This window comes from Gigantopelta aegis, chromosome 11 (genome assembly GCF_016097555.1).
Source record: "Gigantopelta aegis isolate Gae_Host chromosome 11, Gae_host_genome, whole genome shotgun sequence".
Taxonomy (NCBI): domain Eukaryota; kingdom Metazoa; phylum Mollusca; class Gastropoda; order Neomphalida; family Peltospiridae; genus Gigantopelta; species Gigantopelta aegis.
Window position 1 is genome coordinate 8,002,935 of NC_054709.1, and position 26,740 is coordinate 8,029,674.

Below are 26,740 nucleotides of genomic sequence, written 5' to 3' on the forward strand. Positions count from 1 at the left end.
GGAATGGTGGAGAATGGTGCTGATTATCGGGGTCTAGAAACATAGTCGATAAAACCTTGTGAAGTGTCGGGAATCGGTTGTAATCCCATCATCAACTATTGCATTATAATTGGTTTGCACTCTCAGATCAGCTTTCAATTACAAAATCGATTAAAATTATATCAACATAAGAAAGATTTGAGTTACAAGCACTGTGCACCCATATTGTTGGATTCACTGGGATAGAGGCTATAAATTGCTAATTTTACCTTTAATCACTAAAAAAATAATCATATGCAAACTTATTTGTGAAGGGTTTCACCGATTTAACATAATTTGCGGATGGTTTTATTTTTGGTTCATACCCTGAAAAACGTAAAAGAAATAACAGGTGATCCTTAAATGTTGTTAAAAAACATCCCTAAACAAAATCAGTATTTGTGATATATGCTTTAACCATACATAATGGAAGGTTGTGAATGGCAAACATTAATTCTTAAAGGCAGGATGATGAAAAACATGTTTTCAGGTGTTTAAGAGACATTAATTTAAAGGCAGGATGATGAAAAGCATGTTTCCAGGTGTGTTTAAGAGACATTAATTCTTAAAGGCAGGATGATGAAAAGCATGTTTTCAGGTGTGTTTAAGAGACATTAATTCTTAAAGGCAGGATGATGAAAAGCATGTTTTCAGGTGTGTTTAAGAGACATTCATTCTTAAAGGCAGGATGATGAAAAGCATGTTTTCAGGTGTGTTTAAGAGACATTAATTCCTAAAGGCAACATCATCGGCAATTTTTAGGTGTGTTTCAGAAAAACAGATATATAATAAGTATTAAAGGTAAAATAAGCGATAGTAAAAACAAAAGGAACCTCAGGTTTCAATCAGTAGCAGTCACATACTTTAAAATATCCCAGTCAAACTTCACTACAAATCATCTTTTGTACAGAGGCATTAATGATGTATAATTTTAAATAATTAAATTTGTGTTACATTCATTACAATATAACGTCATCCCATTGGTCCACCTGTAGAAAGGGAGTTTGGTTCATTTCTCGATGAATGTAAAAATTATGTCGTCAGGGATCGTCATATCATTTAATGGCATTAAAGGGACAGCACTGAGTTTACAACCACTGTAAAATGTTTCAGACTAATAGAGCCTTTTCGATGATGTAACATACATAGGGAATAACTGGTTACTGTATCAAGATATCGGCTTTATCCTGTGGTGGGTAGAATGGCGAATGCAGCAAGGCTCTGCCATTCGTCCTGAGCAGGATAAAGCCGATATCTTAAGACAGTAACCAGTTATTTCTTTTATCCCGCAATCCTACAGGGATATTCGATTTTTTTTTTTTTATTCCAGTTTTGTGTACGCGCAAATAGAGTATTGTCAACCTAGCAAGGCTTTTGCCGTATGACGTCATACAAGATGCATGACGTCATTATTTGTAAGACGCTAGCTACATTCTGTCACATTAAAAAAGCGTTTTAAAACTCTATTTCATAAATAAATATACAAGTTTGTATTGTTATTGCAAAACTAAAAATTATTTGTATTTACTGACTTCAACAAATGATTTAAAAGAGTATGTTTATTGAAAATATACTCTGAAATACTCAGTCAAGTTTGGCTTATGTCACGTTGCATATATTTTTGGTCAGTGACCGAAAATATATAGATTTATCCAATCATCATATCTTGCCAATGTATACAGTGATTGCTGGATACAAATTAAATACATTTTTTTATTTAAACTATCAGTGTCTGTATTTACAAGGTGTTTGTTGTTGTCAAAATGCTTGTAGTAGCCCAAACCAGATTTCACCTCCCAATAATTTCGTCCGTACGAAAAAATAAATATCATGAATTAAAGTAAAAACTGAGTGCTACAAACATTAGTATACCACCGCAAATGCATTCGATATACAAACACTTGTATTCTAAAGAAGAAAATGTATTTAGCATTAAATAGTAGTTGCCAACAACACTGTTATTGCAAACATCTTACAATGGCTGCAATCTCAGGACAGTCCTTTTAATGATGTAAATTTAAATGACTATTAGTGGAAAAAGTAACTAAATGTAGACCTTGGATTTGCAACTGTCATTCATCTGTAAGCTGGTGAGGATCTGTTGTTCTATTGCAGTGACCCACTGATCCCGCTCCTGAAAAACACACAATTATTATCCACATGGTTCAACATAGCCGAGTCAGTAAAAACCATACAAAGCACATGACATGTGTAATATCATGTGTAATGACCACATGGTTCAACATAACCAAGTCAATAAAAACCATACGAAGCACATGACGTGTGTAATAACATGTGTAATGACCACATGGTTTAACATAACAGAGTTGATAAAAACCATACAAAGCACATGACGTGTGTAATAACGTGTAATGACCACATGGTTCAACATAACCGAGTCAATAAAAACCATATGAAGCACATGGCGTGTGTAATAACATGTGTAATGACCACATGGTTCAACATAACAGAGTTGATAAAAACCATACAAGCACATGTGTGTAATAACATGTGTAATGACCACATGTTTCAACATAACCGATTCGTTAAAAACCATATGAAGCACATGGCGTGTGTAATGACATGTGTAATGACCACATGGTTCAACATAACAGTCAATAAAAACCATACGAAGCACATGACGTGTGTAATGACATGTGTAATGACCACATGGTTCAACATAACCGAGTCAATAAAAACCATACAAGCACATGTGTAATAATAAGTGTTATGATGTGATTTTGGAAATGACATCATAACATAACCTTGCTTTCAAAGACCTAGTTCAGACTGTGCATGTGAAATATGACGTCATTTCGTTATCTCTTTCTAGTTGTGATTGAAATATTTTGAGACTGCCCTTGTTTTTCATTAAAAAACTCCCACAAAAAACCCAATATGGATAATAAAGACATTACACTCGCATGCAAGAGTACTGATGTTATAAAACTCATGACAGGATTCATGTATCACCCTCGCTTTCACTCGGGCAATACAAGAATCCTGACACTTGTTTCCTAAAATCAGTATGACACACAAGCTCATACAATAATCTCTATTTAGAACATTTCTTCACACTGGAAAAAGATAACATTCCCTTTAACACATTTGTATGTTTAAGGCCTCCCGAAATATATATTTGGTCTCTGATCAGACCAAAATTGATGTGGAAAATCATTATTGGTTCGGGTTTTTTGTTTGTTTTATGGGTTTTTTGCTTTGTTTGTTGAAAAGCATGGATTAGACAAAAAAGGTGCCAGTTTTGTGAAATAGGCCCCAAGTGTCGGGCCTAGCCATGGAAATTTTATGTTAAAAGCATGAGCCATCTATGGCTGACATCTTCAGTCTGAAAAGTGTTAATTAAGATTTATTCTTTTAACAAATCTGATCTTACATCATTATTCTGAGCTTCAAAATGCCATTGTTTATTTTCCAGAGAAACTATAACAAACTCATAGCCATCAGAATCTAAAAAAAAGAAGAAAAAAGAAGAGAAAATGTCACAGCAAATTTAAAACATTTTTAAAAATGAAGAATCAAATGATTAGCATCATGGAAATAAAACTATTATTTTATGAAAAATCTAAGGATAGTTTTTATGAAAAACCATATAATTAATTTTTCATTAAAAATTAGTTTTATGAAAATCAAAATGATTATTTTTATGAAAAAAAGAAAAAAAAGACTGCTTTTATAAAACAACAAAATGAATAGTGCCACAAAAATCTAAAACTTATTTTCATGAAAATTAAAGGATTATTTCATGAAAATCAAAGGATTGTTTCATGGAAATCAAGATTAATCTCCAAAACTTAAAGGATTATTATTATTTTCTAATTAAAATTCCTGAAAATATATCATGAAAATCAAAGAACTGAGAAAAAAAGGCTTACCATCTCCTTGACTAGGATCGACATTTTTCACTCCTCCACTTTTGGCCCGCCGGTGCCGTTTCTTCACATTAGGGGTGTCAGCCTTGGTGCCCATTGCCGTGTTGTTGATGCCCAGTCGTGGAACGGCTGAGGTTTTCGGTCGCGGTGGTGGACGGACGGACGGACGCGGCGATTCCGACCCATCAATAACACCTGGTGAGTAAAAGTTAAACAAATCTTAAAGGCGCAAAGTCTAGTTTCAACCTGTGGAAACGAACACTAAGTTTGGTTAATCTACAAACCTATAACATAACTGGATAAAGTTACAATAAAGTTAAACAACGAGTCTGTGTCATTGAAACATTGAAATATCCTTAAAAATGCTTATAAAACTTAAAAGTCTAGACTTTAATAAAGTCCAGACTTTAATGTAATGCTATTTGAATGGCGTTGCCATGACGTTTAAAGTCTGGACTTTATTAAAGTCTAGACTTTAGGGTTTATGACCACGGGGCCAGAGCTTGTCTCCATAACAGATATTTTCTCAGACAAGTGTCCGTTTTTAAAAATATGAAAAAGTGTATTTTGTGGTATTAGAAACACCAGAATGACCAGAAACACTTAGGATGTACAGAAATGGATAAATTAAACAAGTAATGTCTTATTTCAATTATCAAAAATGGCTTTAATAGTGAAAAATATGTTGTAGTGTTTAAAAACTAGGGTCTGTCACTTTAATAGTGAAAAATACACCGTAGTGTTTAAAAACTAGGGTCTGTCACTTTAACAGTGAAAAATACACCGTAGTGTTTAAAAACTAGGGTCTGTCACTTCAATAGTGAAAAATATGTTGTAGTGTTTAAAAACTAGGGTCTGTCACTTTAATAGTGAAAAATATGTTGTAGTGTTTAAAAACTAGGGTATGTCACTTTAATAGTGAAAAATATGTTGTAGTGTTTAAAACTAGGGTCTGTCTCTTTAATAGTGAAACATACGCCGTAGTGTTTAAAAACTAGGGTCTGAACCTTTAATAGTGAAAAATATGTGGTAGTGTTTAAAAACTAGGGTATGTCACTTTAATAGTGAAAAATACACCGTAGTGTTTAAAAACTAGGGTCTGTCACTTTAATAGTGAAAAATACATCATAGTGTTTAAAAACTAGGGTCTGTCACTTTAATAGTGAAAAATATGTTGTAGTGTTTAAAAACTAGGGTATGTCACTTTAACAGTGAAAAATATGTTGTAGTGTTTAAAAACTAGGGTTTGTCACTTTGATAGTGAAAAATATGTTGTAGTGTTTAAAAACTAGGGTCTGTCACTTTAACAGTGAAAAATATGTTGTAGTGTTTAAAAACTAGGGTCTGTCACTTTGACAGTGAAAAATATGTTGTAGTGTTTAAAAACTAGGGTCTGTCACTTTGATAGTGAAAAATATGTTGTAGTGTTTAAAAACTAGGGTCCGTCACTTTGATAGTGAAAAATATGTTGTAGTGTTTAAAAACTAGGGTCCGTCACTTTCACAGTGAAAAATATGTTGTAGCGTTTAAAAACTAGGGTCTGTCACTTTAATAGTGAAACATACGCTGTAGTGTTTAAAAACTAGGGTCTGTCTCTTTAATAGTGAAAAATATGTTGTAGCGTTTAAAAACTAGGGTCTGTCACTTTAATAGTGAAAAATACACAGTAGTGTTTAAAAACTAGGGTCTGTCACTTTAATAGTGAAAAATACATCATAGTGTTTAAAAACTAGTGTCTGTCACTTTAATAGTGAAAAATATGTTGTAGTGTTTAAAAACTAGGGTCTGTCACTTTAATAGTGAAAAATATGTCGTAGTGTTTAAAAACTAGGGTCTGTCACTTTAATAGTTAAAAATACATCGTAGTGTTTAAAAACTAGGGTCTGTCACTTTAACAGTGAAAAATATGTTGTAGTGTTTAAAAACTAGGGTATGTCACTTTAACAGTGAAAAATACATCATAGTGTTTAAAAACTAGGGTCTGAACCTTTAATAGTGAAACATACACTAGTGTTTAAAAACTAGGGTATGTCACTTCAATAGTGAAAAATACATCATAGTGTTTAAAAACTAGGGTCTGAACCTTTAATAGTGAAACATACACTGTAGTGTTTAAAAACTAGGGTATGTCACTTCAATAGTGAAAAATATGTTGTAGTGTTTAAAAACTAGGGTATGTCACTTCAATAGTGAAAAATATGTTGTAGTGTTTAAAAACTAGGGTATGTCACTTCAATAGTGAAAAATATGTTGTAGTGTTTGAAAACTAGGGTCTGTCACTTTGATAGTGAAAAATATGTTGTAGTGTTTAAAAACTAGAGTCGGTCCCTTTGATAGTGAAAAATACGTTGTAGTGTTTAAAAACTAGGGTCGGTCCCTTTGATAGTGAAAAATACGTTGTAGTGTTTAAAAACTAGGGTCTGTCACTTTGATAGTGAAAAATACGTTCTAGGGTCTGTCACTTTAATAGTGAAAAATATGTTGTAGTGTTTTAATCATTTGGTCATTCCATATTAAATCAGTTAGCATTTGTTTGGGTCAAGAAATCAAAAGTAAGTAGACATTTAATAAATGTTCATATGAAACAAACATTCATGTACAAAACATTTACAACAGACTCAGTTATATTTCTAAGTAGCTAAATGCTTCATTTTAATGACACTTAATTTTTCATTCAATTATATTTACCTCATGCCCATGTTAAGAAAAATCCAAAATGGTTAGAAGCATATATGTGATGGTATTACTGAGCTGGAGCTGAGGGTTGATGTGGGAAAGCAAAGTCAATTGGGTGGAGAGGCGTAGAAAACCAGGGCCAATAAGCGAGGTTCATGAGGGTAGGCACAAGCCATTAATTGGCAAATTAAATTAAATATTAAGCGTTGGCTCCTCCTTTTTTTTTTTTCAATGAACCATTCCAAAATGCACCTAAATTACTTCAAGAAATTTGCACAAATATTTTATGTTTTTTATTTAATCCTATGGGATATTGAAAATTCAATAGCACCACAAGTTTGATTCAGTATAATATTTAGAGAATACTCAACGAGCCCATTATCAATCTTTATCATTTTATGGAAGATTTTTAAACGATATTGTTAATTATAAACAAGTTTGCAAGTTGAGAACAAGAGACAGTGTTGCATCATAGTTGTGACGTATGTATCGCTGATGATGTAAGTTAGTTGTTGACATGACTGCCACCATGGAAACGTAAGACGTCAAAGCGTATAGTGAAGCACTGATTATGAGAACAAGAGACAATGTTGCATCATAGCTGTGACGTATGTATCACTGATGATGTAAGTTACATGTAGTTGTTGACATGACTGCCACCATCGAAACTTAAAGACGTCAAAGCGTATAGTGAAGCACTGATTGTGAAGCAAGGAAATATTTTATTTAACGACGAACTCAACACATTTTATTTACGGTTATATGGTGTCGGACATATGGTTAAGGACCACACAGATATTGATAGAGGAAACCCACTGTTGCCACTTCATGGGCTACTCTTTTCGATTAGCAGCAAGGGATCTTTTATATGCACCATCCCATAGACAGGATAGAACACACAACGACTTTTGTTACACCAGTTGTGGAGCACTGGCTGGAATGAGAAACAGCCCACTGACGGGGATCGACCCTAGACCGACCACGCATCAAGCAAACACTTTACCACTGGGCTACGTCCCGCCACTAGAATACATGTAGATATCAGGTGCCAACCCTTCTGAACACACAAGTAGAGGTGAAGGAAGGAAGGAAGGAAGGAAGGGGTGGGAAAGCGGGGACAATCAGATACCATTGGGCTCGGATTTGGGTGGGTGCTGGAAAGCTAGATGTATCGGATACTAATGGGGCTGGAGGTGGGTGGATGTAAAAAAAGCTGGGTCAATTAGAAACAAATCTATTTGGTCCACTTGTTAATGATTTACTGTTGTTAACTTTTAACAGCTTGAAATCATGGGGGCGGGGTGGGTGAAGGTCGTCAGTTCACAAGGTAATGGTACTGATATATGGTTAATAAAAATATGATTTTAATATATAAATATTTACATTAATTCGTTTTAGATACTTGTTATTTTACTGTTTATAAACAAAGCAAACTTTAATATTTAGATACGTTATTGTGTTTAAATAAACATGAAACAAAGCAAACTTTAATATTTAGATACGTTATTGTGTTTAAATAAACATGAAACAAAACAAAATTAATATTTAGACACTTACTATTTATATAAACACACATTAAACAATGCATAATTAATACAAAATGGTTAATACCGAGTTATAGCTTATACTTTATTAAAACATTTTAGATGTTAATTTGAAGACCATTTTTATCATAAGTTAAACCCTATACCAGCCTTAATTAAAAGTGTTTTTTTATCAAATAATTTCAGTTAGGCTTAACATAAAAAGAAAACTCTTTTGGAAATAAGAAACAATTTTTTTTATATTTAGGTATAATTTGTTTATAAATAATGGAAACATGAAAACTGCATCATCGTGACGTCATTGTGAGTCATAATTTGTTTACAAATAACAGCTGAAAGGACCTTTGAAAAGCAGAAACAGTCATTTTGAAGCATTTTTTATCAAATCTAGTCTACCTTGTGAACAGAAAAAACTAAAACCAGATAAAACCCCTAAAAAAATACAACCCTGTGTTATTTTCAAAATGTTTTTCTTTTTACATAAAAGCAGACTGAAATTACTGACAAAAAGCACTTATAGTGGAGGCTGGCATGGGGAATGAGAAAAAAAATTTGTAAGTATATTTATACGAAGCTAAGGTTATGCTTAGAATTGAGAGTTGCGCTACCAGCCCCAGGGAAGGGTGGCTTACCCGACGGAAATCGAGACACGAACAACATCGGTGGAAGACAGCGTACACAGAAAGAGGGAGAGAGAGAGAGAAAGAAAAATAAACACCATCAATTTATTATCTATCACTTGACACACAGCTCTTTACATACAACCCATCATTAGATACTGAGAGAGAGAGAGAGAGAGAGAGAGAGAGAGAGAGAGAGAGAGAGAGAGAGAGACAGACGGACAGACAGAGACAGAGAGACAGACACAGAGATAGAGATAGAAATAAACACCATCAATTTATTACCTATCACTCGACACACAGCTCTTTACATACAAGAACCACCATTAAATACTAATAAACGAGAGAGAGAGAGAGAGAGAGAGAGAGAGAGAGAGAGAGAGAGAGAGAGAGACAGACAGAGACAGAGACAGAGACAGAGAGAGAGTTTTATTACCCATATGTAGACACATAAATCTTTACTTACAAGAATTCAACATTAAATGCTGTATTTCTCTGAAGTTAACACACTCAAGACAGAGTTACAAAAATAAGAAAAGTCGTTCAGGTTACCAGAAGGTTACAACATGTCAAGAAAGTCGAGAACAGTCGTTCAGGTTACCAGGAGGTTACAACATGTCAAGAAAGTCGAGAACAGTCGTTCAGGTTACCAGAAGGTTACAACATGTCAAGAAAGTCAAGAACAGTCGTTCAGGTTACCAGGTTACAACATGTCAAGAAAGTCAAGAACAGTCGTTCAGGTTACCAGAAGGTTACAACATGTCAAGAAAGTCAAGAACAGTCGTTCAGGTTACCAGAAGGTTACAACATGTCAAGAAAGTCGAGAACAGTCGTTCAGGTTACCAGAAGGTTACAACATGTCAAGAAAGTCGAGAACTGTCGTTCAGGTTACCAGAAGGTTACAACATGTCAAGAAAGTCGAGAACAGTTGTTCAGGTTACCAGGAGGTTACATGTCAATAAAGTCGAGAACAGTCGTTCAGGTTACCAGGAGGTTACAACATGTCAAGAAAGTCAAGACCTGTCGTTCAGGTTACCAGAAGGTTACAACATGTCAAGAAAGTCAAGAACTGTCGTTCAGGTTACCACATGTCAAGAAGGAAGGAAATGTTTTTATTTAACGACGCACTCAACACATTTTATTTACGGTTATATGGCGTCAGACACATGGTTAAGAACCACACAGATATTGAAGGAGAAAACCTGCTGTCTCCACTTCATGGGCTACTCTTTTCAATTGGCAGCAAGGGATCTTTTTATATGCACCATCCCACAGACAGGATAGCACATACCACGGCCTTTGATATACCAGTCGTGGTGCAATGGCTGGAGCGAGAAATAGCCAAATGGGCCCACCGACGGGGATCGATCCCAAACCGACCACGCATCAAGCGAAGGCTTTACCACTGGGCTACGTCTCGCCCCCACATATCAAGAAAGTCGAGAACCGTAATCATTCTCCACAAAATTTTATTAAACTGAAACTAGACCTCTAAATGTTTATTTGCGGTTTGTTAATCAGATATTAGAAATACATATATGTCAGTATCAGTACAATGAGTACAAAGACATGAATGAAAAGTTAAAAGTTTTTTGTGTAACAACATCACTAGAGCACATTGATTTGTAAATAAATTGTTCATTGTAAAGTGGAACATATAGGAATTTTTTTTTTTTTTTTTTTTTTTTTTTTTATTATTTTTTTTTTTTTAAAAGGATACCACTCTAAAAATATTGGAATTTTCTTCTTATTATTTTTATTTTTTTTAAAAGGTGACCACTCTAGAAATATGTGCTATCAACCCACCTGGTGTAATTGATGAATTCTGTATGACTAATGATGTGTCCAAATGACTGTCCGTCACCCCATCCAATCCTGAAAAATATCTCACAAAATTAGGAAATAACACATAAAATATAATTATAATATACAATTGACAAACTCAAAACCCAACAATTAACCACTGCTAAATATATATATATATATATACATATATATATATATATATATATATATCTATATCTGTGTGCGTGTGTGTGTATGTGCGTGTGTGTGTGTGTGCGTGTGCGTGTATGTATGTAAGTATGTATATGTATATGTATGTATGTATGTATAGTATATATGTATAGTATATATATATACTATATATATATATATATATATATATATATTTTTTTTTTTTTTTTTTTAAAGCAAGAAAATTAAAAAGCTCTACACCAAGATCTTTTCGAAAATGGTTTGGTAAGGATAGAAGGCTATGCAGACGAGAGTTATCACCAGAATGAAAATGTTACTTGTGACTTTTTGCTCAGCTGATAGGTCATAACAATTTCACAGTACATGATGGGCTAAGTGCTGGGCTAGTTTGCTTACGATGGTCACGATGACATCACGATGATGCAATGTTCGTGTTTTTATTATTAAGCTGGTTAATTCAGCTGATATCTCACATAGCCCGCACATGGCTGTAAATATGAAACATGATAGATATTTTTCTCACAACCACAATTTATGAAAAACTCAGCAAAACCACCTGGACACGAGAGCTATTATCTGATATATCACATAGCCCACACATGGCCATAAATACGAAACATGATATTATTTCTCTCACGACCACGAGAGATGAAAAACTCAGCAAAAACCACCCGCACACAAGAGCTATTACCAGAGCAAAAAGTCTCAAGTTACTTTTTGCTCAGCTGATATCTCCCGTCTCCGATAGGTTTAAACTAGCCAAAAAGGTGGTATATCTATACATGATTTTTGGATTACCTTTTTAGCAAATTAGTTATGAAATATATTCTCAAAATTCAACTTTGATTAACAGCATTTGGTAACTTATCTAACGACGGCTTAAACCCAGAGCTCGAATTAGAACGTAAAATATGGCCAGCTGTTATTTCTTAAAATAGCAGGCCAAAAGAAATACAATGTATGTCCTGCTAACAAAAAATATGGCCTGCTGATATTAAGAAAATGGGGTGATGGGAGGGTTTCAACTTTGGGATAGTGTGTACAAAATTAGGACCTCTCAAGTGTATTTTAGAGCATTATGAATTTAAAATATAATAGAAACGGCAGAAAAGATAATGACCTGCAATTTTTGGGTGGTTTTAGCAGGTGAATTTTTATTTCACCTGCTAGGTCTAATAAATGGATTACATTGCAGGCCGCTATTTCAAGCCCTGAAACCGTGCAAATGGTTAAAGACAAGGAAACTCCACCACACCTGTGCTGGCCGACAGGTTGTTGAGATCTCCGTTAGCCGTGCTGCTAGTGGACGCTGTCCGAGACCCGCGTGGCCGCATCCCCGGAATCTTGACCGTTGTGTGAACCAGCGGGATCTCCTTGCGATGAATGTCATCCATGTAGTCCTAAAGACAGAAAACACTTCAGATTACTCACCCAGACTTGTCGCATGCAATCAGATTATACTCAGTGAGAATACCCGACACGGAAAAACTTTAGTCTTACACGTTCCTAGTTTTGTACGGTTGACAAATTGCATGTGACAAGTTATCAGTGAGACTAATTGCATAATGAAATGTTTTATTTAATGACACACTTAACACATTTTATTTAGGGTTATATGGCGTCAGACATATGGTTAAAGGAAACATGACACGAGACCATATTATAGCTCATTTTAAAAGAAAAATGATATAAAAATAATATACAAATAACTTTATAACAATAAAATACGTGTAGTTAACTTAAAATGAAGAAATTACGCTCATCAGTATCAAAGTACGATTTATGCATATTTCTTCGTGAGCGTTCGGAAAAAAAGGGAAGTGACGTCAGAGCCGCTGTACTCTTCCATTGTTGTTAACTGTTTATATATGGAGTAAGGGGCTTACGATCTTTTCAGTCCAACAGTGCCGTACTGCGCGGCCTTTGGGTGTAAAAATAAACAGTTTAAACGATCGGGATTGTCTTTTTATGGTTTTCCAAAGGATTGTATCCGAAGAAAGACGCGTGTATTTTATCGCAAAAGAAAAGATTGGACACCAACACCGCATAGTACTTTGGTGTCGGCCGATTTACAGCCCGGAGCCCGAACGTTACCCGGAGACAAAAACAGTACTCGGTTGCGAATGCCGAGGTGTACATTGTACATATTTGGCACAAAGATACACCTCAGCATGATGTATTTATATATGTTAAAACAAAAATGTAGAATTTTTTTTTTTTTTTTTTTTTTTGGAAAAAAAAAAGATTTTTCATGTTAGGGCTGTAGGCCTACATAACAAAATCTGTATTCACCGTCCGAAGAAGGAAACGTCAATAAGTAATTAAATATGGCATATACAAACATGGGATTTGGCATGAGGATACATCTCAGTACGATGTATTTAAATATGTTTTTAAAAAACGTGTAGAAAACAATAATAATTTTAAATAATGTTTTTAATCTTCGGGCGGAATACGTCACAAAAACGTTCCTCATCGCCCGAAGCCCCAAAGCAACACGAAGTTCAATACAAAATAAACCACTACTGTCGGTGTCGAAATAACTATTATGTTTCATCCACGGGCTGACTTGAGAATCGGAGTGTTGTTTTAGTTAATTGGTCCTTTCTTTCCGTGGCCTGCACATGTGATTCCTGATTGGCAGGTGTATATTGCAGGGTATCGACCAGGTAAGTGATTACCACGGTCTAGACATACGTACAAAATACGTGCCAGTTTTTTTAAGATCACAGGGTATTGTGGCGTAACCTGTCGCGACTATAGTACAATGTTAATGGACATTATCAGCCGCCCTGCTTCATTACTGTAAATAATGCTGTAAAACCCTTGATTAAGTAGACTTTCCCCATCTAAAATTACAAAACTGACCAATTACGTAGCACCAAAGAAAAGAAAATTATCACTTGGGTATCGTGAGTGGTCGTTTTTACTCTAACGCACCCTACCAATAGGCCTAATAATATGCTACTTTTTTTTTATGAGAGAAAAATACTATAACCCCATTTCGTTCTATTGATGCATAGAAATATATTTAGTTTAAAAGTTGATTATACTCTCAAGTCATTTATGTTGTTTTACAAGCCAGGTTAATGAAAGTGAAGCGCCTTGTCGTAAATTAGAGCGTTTGTTTACACTGTGCATACAGATTTTATTATGTACAGCCCGAACATAAAAAATGCGATATTTTCTAAAAAAAAAAAAAAAAAATACATCATATCGAGGTGTATCTTTATACTAAATATGAACAGTATACACCTCGGCATTAGCATCAGAGTTTTGGTTTTGTCTCCGGGTTACTTTCGGGCTCCGGGCTGTAAATTGGTCGACCGGTCTGGTCTGGCACCATCAGTTTCTCCACCCTCCGACTCGCTATCCGTTTTGTCTTCAGTATCACTGTTGTAAGTAAATGTGTGTCTTTCTTCATTTACTAACAGCTCATATTGATACGGCAAAACGTTTTGCGAACGAACACTCATTGTTTTGGTAAGCTGTGCAAGTCTTAGATTCTTTATGAGTGGTACGGACTAATGCTTTTAAGTGTAAGGCTTCAGATCAAGCGACGCGTCTCTGACGTCACGGACCTCGTGATTGCCCTGCTCATTAAAGATCGGCAATTTCCGCTAAGAGCTCGTATCTGGGGTTCTTTTATGGAGATATTTTAAGTAATTTATTTTTTATAAAAAAATTTTTTAGGTGATTCAATTTATAATTAATTGTACATGGTTGGTGCCAAATATGGTTTATGTGACATGTTTCCTTTAAGGACCACACAGATTTTGAGAGGAAACCCGCTGTCGCCACTACATGGGCTACTCTTTCCGATTAGCAGCAAGGGATCTTTTATTTGCGCTTCCCACAGGCAGGATAGCACAAACCATGGCCTTTGTTGAACCAGTTATGGATCACTGGTCGGTGCAAGTGGTTTACACCTACCCATTGAGCCTTGCAGAGCACTCTCTCAGGGTTTGGAGTCTCTATCTGGATTAAAAATCTCATGCCTCAACTGGGATCTGAACCCAGTACCTACCAGCCTGTAGACGGATGGCCTAACCACGATGTCACCGAGGCCGGTCAATTGCATAATGAGAACATTGATTAACTAATGATTAGCTGCTGAATGTCAAATATTTAACAATTCTGACACGCACGGTTGTATTTATAAAACTCGCTTTTCTTAAATACAGGTCTTTAAACAATATAAATATATATGATTGAATTTTCAAATCCTCTTTTTGTCTTACTACATTCACTTACAATGCTTAAATACCTGTGATTAACAAAAACAGGCTTCGAAAGTTCGGTTCATATAAAAGAAGTTTGTTTTGTTTAATGACACCACTAGAGCACACTGATTAATTAATCATTGGCTATTGGATGTCAAACATTTGGTAATTTTGACATATAGTCTCAGAGGAAACCCGCTACATTTTTCCAATAGTAGCAAGGGATCTTTTACATGCACCATCCCACAGGCAGGATAGCACATACCACAGCCTTTGGTATACCAGTCATGGTGCACTGGCTCGAACAAGAAATGATTCAAGTAACATAAAATTATACATGTGGAAACTGTGATGTATGTTAAAAGCTCACATTAATGCACCCTGTATATATACCAAAGTAAAAACGTAATTGAAGACCATGGTGATATGTTAAAAGTAAAACAATATTATGTTGTAGATCAACCAGCTATATGTCGTGTATATAGACTGAAACGTACGTGGGGACTCCGGTGATATGTTAAAATATTTTAGATATACGCTGTACTACAGACATACTAAAAGTAATACAATATTATGTTGTAGACCGATCAGCTATATGTCGTGTATATATACTGAAACATACGTGGAGACTCCGGTGATATGTTAACACGCCATCATCCTGCAGACAACAGTATTTTTTCTTCCACTCTTTATTCAGTCCATGACTTTTCTTATACAAATAGCCCTGGAAATAACAACAGAAAATAAACTACTTCCTATCACACTGGTCATAATCATAGCTATCACACTAGTCATAGTCATAGCTATCACACACATCATAGTCATAGCTATAACACTAGTCATAATCATAGCTATCACACTAGTCATAATCACAACTACCACACTATCTATAATCATAGCTATCACACTAGTCATAATCATAGCTATCACACTAGCTATAATCATAGCTATCACACTAGTCATAATCATAGCTATCACACTAGCTATAATCATAGCTATCACACTAGTCATAAGCATAGCTATCACACTAGCTATAATCATAGCTATCACACTAGTCATAATCATAGCTATCACACTAGTCATAACCATAGTTGTCACATTAGCCATAATCATAGCTATCACACTAGTTATAATCATAGCTATCACACTAGTCATAATCACAGCTATCACACTAGTCATAATCATAGCTATCACACTAGTCATAATCATAGCTATCACACTAGTCATAATCATAGCTATCACACTAGCCATAATCATAGCTATCACACTAGTCATAATCATAGCTATCACACTAGTCATAATCATAGCTATCACACTAGTCATAATCATAGCTATCACACTAGTCATAATCATAGCTATCACACTAGTCATAATCATAGCTATCACACTAGTCATAACCATAGTTGTCACATTAGCCATAATCATAGCTATCACACTAGTTATAATCATAGCTATCACATTAGTCATAATCATAGCTACCACACAAGTCATAATCATAACTATCACACTAGTCATAACCTTAGCTATCACACTGGTCATAATCATAGCTATCACACTGGTCATAACCATAGCTATCACACTGGTCATAACCATAGCTATCACACTGGTCATAACCTTAGCTATCACACTGGTCATAATCATAGCTATCACACTGGTCATAACCATAGCTATCACACTAGTCATAATCATAGCTATCACACTAGTCATAATCATAGCTATCACACTAGTCATAATCATAGCTATCACACTAGTCATAATCATAGCTATCACACAAGTCATAATCATAGCTATCACACTAGTCATAACCTTAGCTATCACACTGGTCATAATCATAGCTATCACACTGGTCATCACCATAGCTATCACACTAGTCATAACCATAGCTATCACACTAGCCATAATCATAGCTATCACACTGGTCATCACCATAGCTATCACACTGGTCATCACCATAGCTATCACACTGGTCATAATCATAGCTATCACACTGGTCATAATCATAGCTATCACACTGGCCATAATCATAGCTATCACACTGGTCATAACCATAGCCATCACACTGGTCATAACCATAGCCATCACACTGGTCATAACCATAGCCATCACACTGGTCATAATCATAGCTATCACACTGGTCATAACCATAGCTATCACACTGGTCATAACCATAGCTATCACACTAGTCATCACCATAGCTATCACACTAGTCATAATCATAGCTATCACAGCTATCACACTGGTCATAACCATAGCTATCACACTGGTCATAACCATAGCTATCACACTAGTCATAATCATAGCTATCACACTAGTCATAATCATAACTATCAAAACTATCACACTAGCCATAATCACAACTATCACACTAGCCATAATAATAGCTATCACACTAGTCATAATCATAGCTATCACACAAGTCATAATCATAGCTACCACACTAGTCATAATCATAGCTATCACACCTATCACACTGGTCATAACCATAGCTATCACACTGGTCATAACCATAGCTATCACACTGGTCATAACCATAGCTATCACACTAGTCATAATCATAGCTATCACACTAGTCATAATCATAACTATCAAAACTATCACACTAGCCATAATCACAACTATCACACTAGCCATAATAATAGCTATCACACTAGTCATAATCATAGCTATCACACAAGTCATAATCATAGCTATCACACTGGTCATAACCATAGCTATCACACTAGTCATAAACATAGCTATCACACTAGTCATAATCATAGCTATCACACTAGTCATAATCATAACTATCAAAACTATCACACCAGCCATAATCACAACTATCACACTAGCCATAATAATAGCTATCACACTAGTCATAATCATAGCTATCACACAAGTCATAATCATAGCTACCACACTAGTCATAATCATAGCTATCACACCTATCACACTGGTCATAACCATAGCTATCACACTGGTCATAATCATAACTATCACACTAGTCATAATCCTAACTATCACACTAGCCATAATAATAACTATCACACTAGCCATAATCATAGCTATCACACTAGTTATAACCATAGCTATCACACTAGTCATAATCATAACTACCACACTAGTCATAATCATAGCTATCACACTGGTCATAATCACAGCTATCACACTAGTCATAATCACAGCTATCACACTAGTCATAATCATAACTATAACACTAGTCATAATCATAGCTATCACACTAGTCATAATCACAGCTATCACACTAGTCATAATCATAGCTATCACACTAGTCATAATCATAACTATCACACTAGTCATAACCATAGCTATCACTTTAGTCATAATCATAGCTATCACACTAGTCATAATCATAACTACCACACTAGTCATAATCATAACTATCACACTAGTCATAATCATAACTACCACACTAGTCATAACCATAGCTATCACTTTAGTCATAATCATAACTATCACACTAGTCATAATCATAACTACCACACTAGTCATAATCATAACTATCACACTAGTCATAATCATAACTACCACACTAGTCATAACCATAGCTATCACTTTAGTCATAATCATAGCTATCACACTAGTCATAATCATAGCCATAATCATCGCTACCACACTAGTCATAATCATCGCTACCACACTAGTCATAACCATCGCTATCACACTAGTTATAATCATAGCTATCACACTAGTCATAATCATCGCTACCACACTAGTCATAACCATCGCTATCACACTAGTTATAATCATAGCTATCACACTAGTCATAATCATCGCTACCACACTAGTCATAACCATCGCTACCACACTAGTCATAATCATCGCTACCACACTAGTCATAACCATCGCTATCACACTAGTTATAATCATAGCTATCACACTAGTCATAATCATCGCTACCACACTAGTCATAACCATCGCTATCACACTAGTTATAATCATAGCTATCACACTAGTCATAATCATCGCTACCACACTAGTCATAACCATCGCTACCACACTAGTCATAATCATCGCTACCACACTAGTCATAACCATCGCTATCACACTAGTTATAATCATAGCTATCACACTAGTCATAATCATCGCTACCACACTAGCCATAACCATCGCTATCACACTAGTTATAATCATAGCTATCACACTAGTCATAATCATAGCTACCACACTAGTCATAATCATAGCTATCACACTAGTTATAATCATAGCTATCACACTAGCCATAACCATAGCTATCACATTAATAATCATAACTATCACACAGTGTGATACTAGTTATAATAGCTATTAGCACTATACCAAATAACACCCCATTGGTTCAAAGTTAATAGTGACTTGAACCCTGATAGAGATGATAAAATTGGCAGTACTGCTATTAGTAATAAATATGACAAAGGTGTTGTTCAAAATGTTTTACCTCAATAATAAATTTACACAAATATATTGTATTGTAAGTTCCACTTACTTCAGTTAATAATCTTTATGAGATATGTGTAGTATTCTAATTTATGGTTCATAGATATATTGCACATAGTATTTTTCTAAGCACACCCATGTATTTTAAAATTGTGAGATTCTATTTAGTGTAAAACAACCTTTATTAACAAGGGATCACAAACCTGTCTGAGTGGAATGACTCGCCCACTGCCCAGCTTCTCTCCGTCAGGTTTCTTCTCTTCTTCCTTCTTCGGCTGTCAATATAAACACATACATGTTCCAGCCACACACATTTGACTGTCAATATATAAACAAATGTGTCCCAGCCACACACATTTGACTATCAACATAAACACCAAAATGTTTCAGCCACACACATCTGATTGTCAATAAAAACAAGAACAAGTGCCAGTCGCACACATTTGACTGTCATTAAAACAAACATGTCCCAGCCACACACATTTGACAATCAGTACAGCCACAAAACTGTCCCAGCCATGCACATTTCACTGTCAATATAAATACAAAACTGTCCCAGCCACACACATCTGACTCAATATAAACACAAAATGTCACAGCCACATACATTTGACAATCAACATAAACACAAACATGTCCCAGCCACATACATTTGACAATCAACATAAACACAAACATGTCCCAGCCACATACATTTGACAATCAATATAAACACAAACATGTCCCAGCCACACACATTTGACTGTCAATAAAAACACAAACATCTTCCAGCCACACACATTTGACTGTCAATATAAACACAAACATCTTCCAGCCACACACATTTGACTGTCAATATAAACATAAACATATTCCAGCCACACACATTTGACTGTCAATATAAACACAAACATATTCCAGCCACACACACTTCAGTCAAATGGTGGGAAGGTAATGTAATCAAATAATCAACACAAACAGGTAAAATAATACATTACCCGACACTCGGTTATTAAAATGACTGACTGGCGTTTGAAAATAATTATACATTATATTAAGTTAGACAAGATATACATGTACACTCACAGCAGAACGACACAGACAACACAATTTAAAAACAGATTTCTGAACGTTATACATGTATTCATAGAGACCAAATCCAAAAACGTAAGTTTGAGATGTTAGCAAAGAACCAGTTAAGAACAAGATACACTATAAGACCACGCACCACACACATAACATGCACTAGTAAAACAACAGGAAAATCTGTACTCTTTACATGTTCAACTCTTTTGTTAATCTGTTAACCCTTTTACATATTCAACTCTTTTGTTAATCTCTCAGATATTTTACATGTTCAACTCTTTTTTTTAATCAGTCTACCTTTTTTTATATATTCAACTCTTCTATTAATCTGTCTACTTTTTTTAACATGTTCATCTTCTATTAATCTGTCTACTTTTTTTAACATGTTCATCTTCTGTTAATCTGTCTACTTTTTTACAGGTTCATCTTTTGTTAATCTGTCTACTTTTTTACATGTTCATCTTCTGTTAATCTGTCTACTTTTTTACATGTTCATCTTCTGTTAATCTGTCTACTTTTTTACATGTTCATCTTCTGTTAATCTGTCTACTTTTTAACATGTTCATGTTCTGTTAATCTGTCTACTTTTTTACATGTTCATCTTTTGTTAATCTGTCTACTTTTTTACACGTTAAACAGTTTTGTTAATCCACATATCCATTACACATTAAAATTCTTTGTTATTTTGGGTTAAGATTGTCAAATATTTGTGGGAAGGAAGGAAATGGTTTATTTAACTACGCACTCAACACATTATATTTACGGTTATATGGCGTCAGACATGTGGTTAAGGACCACACAGATATTGAGAGGAAACCCGCTGTCGCCACTTCATGGGCTAAGCTTTTCGATTAGCAGCAAGGGATCTTTTATATGCACCATCCCATAGACAGGATAGCACATACCACGGCCTTTGATATACTAGTCGTGGTGCACTGCCTGGAACAAGAAATAGCCTAATGGGAATATTTGTGGGAGTCAGCATGACTCCCCTGAATTCAAAACTGGGAGCCAACAAGAGTAAATTAGGAGTCACTATTTACTTGGGATTACTTAAACATAATCTTTGTATTCACAACTCAAATGTTAAAACATATCAATCTAGACAATAATTAATTAAAAACTTGTACAATGTCAGCAAATTATTTTTGTCAGTCTACCTAACCTTTGACACACTAATCAATTAAATACAAGCAGATATTGTTTGGCTTTTTTTTCTTCTAAATATAGTAAAAGTTAAAATACAGCTTCTTCACTCATAAGGTGTCAATGTTGTTACATGTTCTTAAAGTTAAAAGTAACAGACCCTAGATTTTAAACACTACAACATATTGTTTAACTATTAAAGACGTTTCTGACAATTTAAATTACAACTACTTAAATTTTATTATTTTAAAACTACAAAGAATTACAAATATATTTACTGACATATAATTAATTTTGTTAGGTATTTTAGGTTTATTACTGTATTCAAGAGTTATCTTAACATGGTAATAAAATGTATGCCGTCTTTAACAGCAGATAAATAAACAAGTATTCAAGAGTTTATCTTAACACATAAACTTTGTAATGTAAATGAAACCTATGCCATCTTTAACTGAAGAAAAACAAACAAGTGACTGCTGCAAGTCTTGACAAGTCCTATATTTATCACACTCTACCGTATTATTTTCTTACCATGTTTCCCATAATGCTTAAAAAAATAAAAGTTCAATGTAAAGAAACTATCCTAAGTTTGCTGCCAATCAAAAGATATTTACGGCTAACAGAGCCATTTTAGTAACTAAAATTACATAGTAAATAAAAAAAAATTGTTCTGTATATTCAGTGGTTTTGTTTATCTTAATGTTAAACTTAAAGTTTGCTTTGTTTAACACCACCACTAGAGAACACTGATTTATTAATAGTCGGCTATTGGATGTGAAACATTTGGTAATTTTGACATATAATCTTGGACAGGAAACCCGCTACATTGTTCTATTAGTAGCAAGGATCTTTTATATGCACCATCCTACAGACAGGATTGCACATATTATATATACTGATGGAAAGAAATAAAAGGATCACACAGGTAGCAACAAGAAATAATGACTGCCTCAAAAATCAATTCATATTGTCTTTAGTTGACTGGGAACTATAGGCAGCACAGTCAACACTACAGACATTCAATCCCACATTATAACTTGGTATGAAATACAGACATTGCTACACTAGTTGTGAATTAAATTTAGTCTACAATTCTATGTGTTCCCTTGTTTCTTTCCGTCAGTATGTAATAATACATGTAGTAGTAAAATATCATTTATTTACAACACATTTCTACCCTGTATGAAATGTCAATTTTTTTTAGTTTTTAAATTAAATTTTATTTTAATTCAGAAAAATTATATTGTATTTCACTTGTATTAGATATTTTAGCTGTTAAGCCCTAATAACTTACAAATTTTACTTTAAAATCAACTAGTCAAAAGTAAAACAACTGAAACATAAGACTGTAATCTAAAATCCTTGAAAAATCACTTCAGTGAGAATTGAACTTAAACATTCACTTCGCATTTAACTGTAATTTAACTTAAATGTTCAAGCATTACCTGTACTTCACATTCAGTGTGAATTTAAATTTTCAAGTACATTTCATGCTATTATTTTTGTGAACTAAAATCTACATCATCACATCAAACTAAGTTTAGGAAACCATTTGATAAAAAAAAATAATATATATATATATATATAAATATATAAAATAATTATTAATGGTGGAACAGTACACAAACCATTCATATCTGTAATGCATATATACACTTCAGACATACAACTTGCTTTGGTAGTGACACTTCTAATCGACAAACATGCCAAACTTGAGAAAGGGAGATAACTGCACAGCAATTCTTCAACGGCTAATCAAATTAACTCAAAAGAATCTTGTGTAACAGTGACAGTCGATACACATTTAAAATTATTGTCATTTATTGTTTGCTTAAACATTTATAATTTGAGATATACATACTATTTACAATTCTAAGAACAAACAAAAACATGCTTATTTAAAGGCATATTGTCACAGACCACTGACCTATTAAACAGCCTAAGAAAGTATTACCTAAAAATATATAAATTTGATTTGTCCCTAAATGTACTTTATTCAACCATCTACGTAGCCATCATACACCACTTATTAATGATATTTTGTAAAAATAATTGAATTATGGTAATGGTCTATAATTCAAAAACTAATATTAGCAACAGGGTTGACATGGATTTCTCTCCATCGTGGTTCAGTTAAGGTGATGCATAGCTAGATTTGATTTCCAAATATTAATGTAATTTTCAATTATTATCCATTTTTAGAGAAATAAGGTTCCTAAATCTGTGACAGTATGCCTTTAAATCAATTACTCCACAATGAGATTGACTTATAATGTAACAGTAACTATACTAGAATCCAGGGCTATAGCTAGGATTTATTTTATTGGGGGGGGGGGGGGGGGGGGGCAGATGAATTCTTGGAATGAAGGAGCATGGAAGGTGCAAGACACTAGGGGCTCCAGAGGCATGAAATCTAAAGGCTTTGAAATACCACTTTGCAGTCATACTTAAAAAAACAACCATATTAATAACCAATAAAAAAAAATATTGGGGGGGGGGGGGGAACACAACTGCCCCCCCTGCTAGCTATGGCCCTGGAATCCACTTTAAATTTTAAAATATTATACATTTAATATTTCCTCAAATGTATTTTATTCAACCAACAACAAACTTACAGTTATTATCATTTTGGTATATAATTATAATTTTTTTTTTTTTTTTCAGATGTCGAGTTTTTCCACAAAATTACCAAAAGCCAGGTATTTTAAACAAAATGTTGCAGTCATTTTTTAAATAAAAATTAGCAGTTGGTTATGGGTGGGTGATGCTTGGGCTACACAGTCATAATTAGAAGAAATAGCTTTATTTGTTTGTTTTTTTAGTTAAAGCGGTTTAAAAGTATTTGAAAAATGGCTTGAAGTAGCGAGTTAGCTGTATGTTTCAAATAACGTTTAAAAAACAAAAATGTGACGTCTTTTAGTAAATCAACTTCCGTGTGACCTAGCCTTTATCAAAAAAAATTTAGTTATCTTTAAATCAAGGCCTACAAAAATTAATTCATAAAAACTAACACACTTCCCCAATATTTAGGAAAATGGATGTACGTACCAACTAGTACCAAGAATACGTTTCCACGCATTAATCCCTGCTGTATTGGTAAAACAACACTGTGCACTGATTAATAGAATTATATTGTGGATCCCTAATATCCCAGTGGAAGGAAGGAAATGTTTTATTTAACAACTGAACTCAACATATTTTATTTACGGTTATATGGAGTTGGACATATGGTTAAGGACCACAAAGATATTGAGGTAGGAAACCCAGTCGCCACTTCATGGGCTACTCTTTTCTATTAACAGCAAGGGTTCTTTTATATGCACCATCCCACAGACAGGATAACACATATCACGGCCTTTGATATACCAGTCGTGGTGCACTGGCTGGAGCAAGAAATAGCCCAATGGGTCCACCGACAGGGATCGATCCCAAACTGACTGCACATTAAGCGAAAGCTTTACCAGTTGCCTACATCCTGCCCTAATATCCCAGTGGGTCATGTTCCCTATTTTAATTAATCTATTGAAAAGAAGTTCATGTAAGAATGTGCTTCCAGTATCATTGTTTGGAGAAAACCAATTTCAGAAATACTGCTAATAACCATAAACAATTTCAATTTACAAATTATTATAATTCGTTTTAAACTTTTGTTTTTATTTGATAATAGATGAAGCAAAGCAAGATTGTATTAAAAAGATTTTAAATGGATAAAAATAAATAAATATAAATAAATAAAATCATTATAAATAAATAAATAAATAAATAAATAAGGTCTCTGGTCAGACCAAAATTCCAGAATTGATGTGGAAATGCAGCTCTTTTTTGTTTTGCTTCTTTTTTTTAAAGCATGGATTGAACAAAAAAGGTGGGTATATTTGATACCGAAATAAGTGGCATATTTAAATTGAAGTCAGAATGTATGTCTTAATTCATGGGCAGTGGCATTATGACTCCAAATGCGGTTTTACATCATAACAAGAAAAGCCCGGCAAAAATTAAAAATATTTAAAAAAAAAAAAAAAATGTTGACGTGCGAGGGTCAATATCGACGCGCGAGCTGACCAGAGATCACAAATTTATTTTGTTTGGCTTATCTTGATCATTATTATTATTTTTTTTAAATCCTGATTTGAACTTGATATTTAAAAAAATACATTAATAACACTATGGACTTGAAAATACAATAAAAAAATAGCCTAATTCAGTATTTAAATAAAATATCACTACGGAAGTGAAAAGACAACAAAGAAAAGTGCAGTAGTGTCACTGTTACACAGATGGCTTACATTGAATAGATTTGATCTTCTCCGATTTTTCCTACTCTGTGTGGGTGTGGAGGTTGGCGTAGGCAGGTCTTTTCCCTCGCTCTTACCATCCTGTAAGGTATACATATATACATCGCAAGTCAAGTTAGTGAGCAGGTCAAGCAAACACCTTACACATCAAGCACATCGCATCATCACCAGCAGATCATGCACATTTATACGACCAATACTTTTTATTTCCTGGCCTCTAAAAACTGAAAATTGGTGGAAACTTATTCCTGGGTTATACCAAAATATTTTCGTTTCCAGGCCTCGGAGAATTAAAAATTGGTGGAAACTTATTCATGGGTTATACTACAAAAAAAAATCATTTCCAGGCCTCCGAGAACTGAAAATTGGTGGAAACTTATTCATGGGTTATACTAAAAATATTCCAGGGCTCATGCTTATAAAACTTTTTGAGTCCTGACTCAAATCTCAACTGATGTCACACACATGCAATCTGTATGGCATTGCCATGACGACAAAAGTCTCAGACTATTAAGGGTCTTTGAGTCAGACTGTAAAAGTTTTATACGAGCCAGGCCAGGTCACCCACTTCTATTTGTGTATATCCCTTATGACCATGTACAAAATGTCCTGAATCCAATGCACGAATGATATACAAGGCGTGCAAAACTATTAGTGAATGAAACTATAATTCTTGCATCTATCAGAGGCCTGACTCGACTCTACACCAATGCTTAGGACAAACTTCCAGCAATGTCAGCTAATCAGAGGTTTTGTTGCATAAACCGGCCAATCAAGAGGGTCTGTTGCATAAATGGGCCAATCAGAAGTTCTGTTGCATAAACGGGCCAATCAGAGGTTCTGTTGCATAAACGGGCCAATCAGAGGTTCTGT

General features: G+C 34.5%; 1 protein-coding gene across 10 annotated transcripts in view; it reads right to left on the minus strand.

The window, feature by feature from the left end:
* The window catches only part of LOC121385171 (arf-GAP with GTPase, ANK repeat and PH domain-containing protein 1-like), a 128,377-nt gene that overhangs the window by 17,561 nt on the left and 84,076 nt on the right, over window positions 1-26,740 (minus strand). For 7 of the 10 annotated variants that reach the window (XM_041515728.1, XM_041515724.1, XM_041515725.1 and 4 more), the window contains 8 exons: window positions 25,859-25,948; window positions 19,565-19,636; window positions 15,571-15,672; window positions 11,981-12,125; window positions 10,555-10,623; window positions 3,912-4,103; window positions 3,413-3,486; window positions 2,075-2,152 (listed from right to left, as the gene is read on the minus strand). In XM_041515728.1, the coding sequence (XP_041371662.1) occupies window positions 2,075-2,152; window positions 3,413-3,486; window positions 3,912-4,103; window positions 10,555-10,623; window positions 11,981-12,125; window positions 15,571-15,672; window positions 19,565-19,636; window positions 25,859-25,948 (822 nt within the window). The remainder of the gene's footprint in view (window positions 1-2,074; window positions 2,153-3,412; window positions 3,487-3,911; window positions 4,104-10,554; window positions 10,624-11,980; window positions 12,126-15,570; window positions 15,673-19,564; window positions 19,637-25,858; window positions 25,949-26,740) is intronic. The other 3 variants (XM_041515727.1, XM_041515723.1, XM_041515722.1) reach the window with 2 other exon arrangements.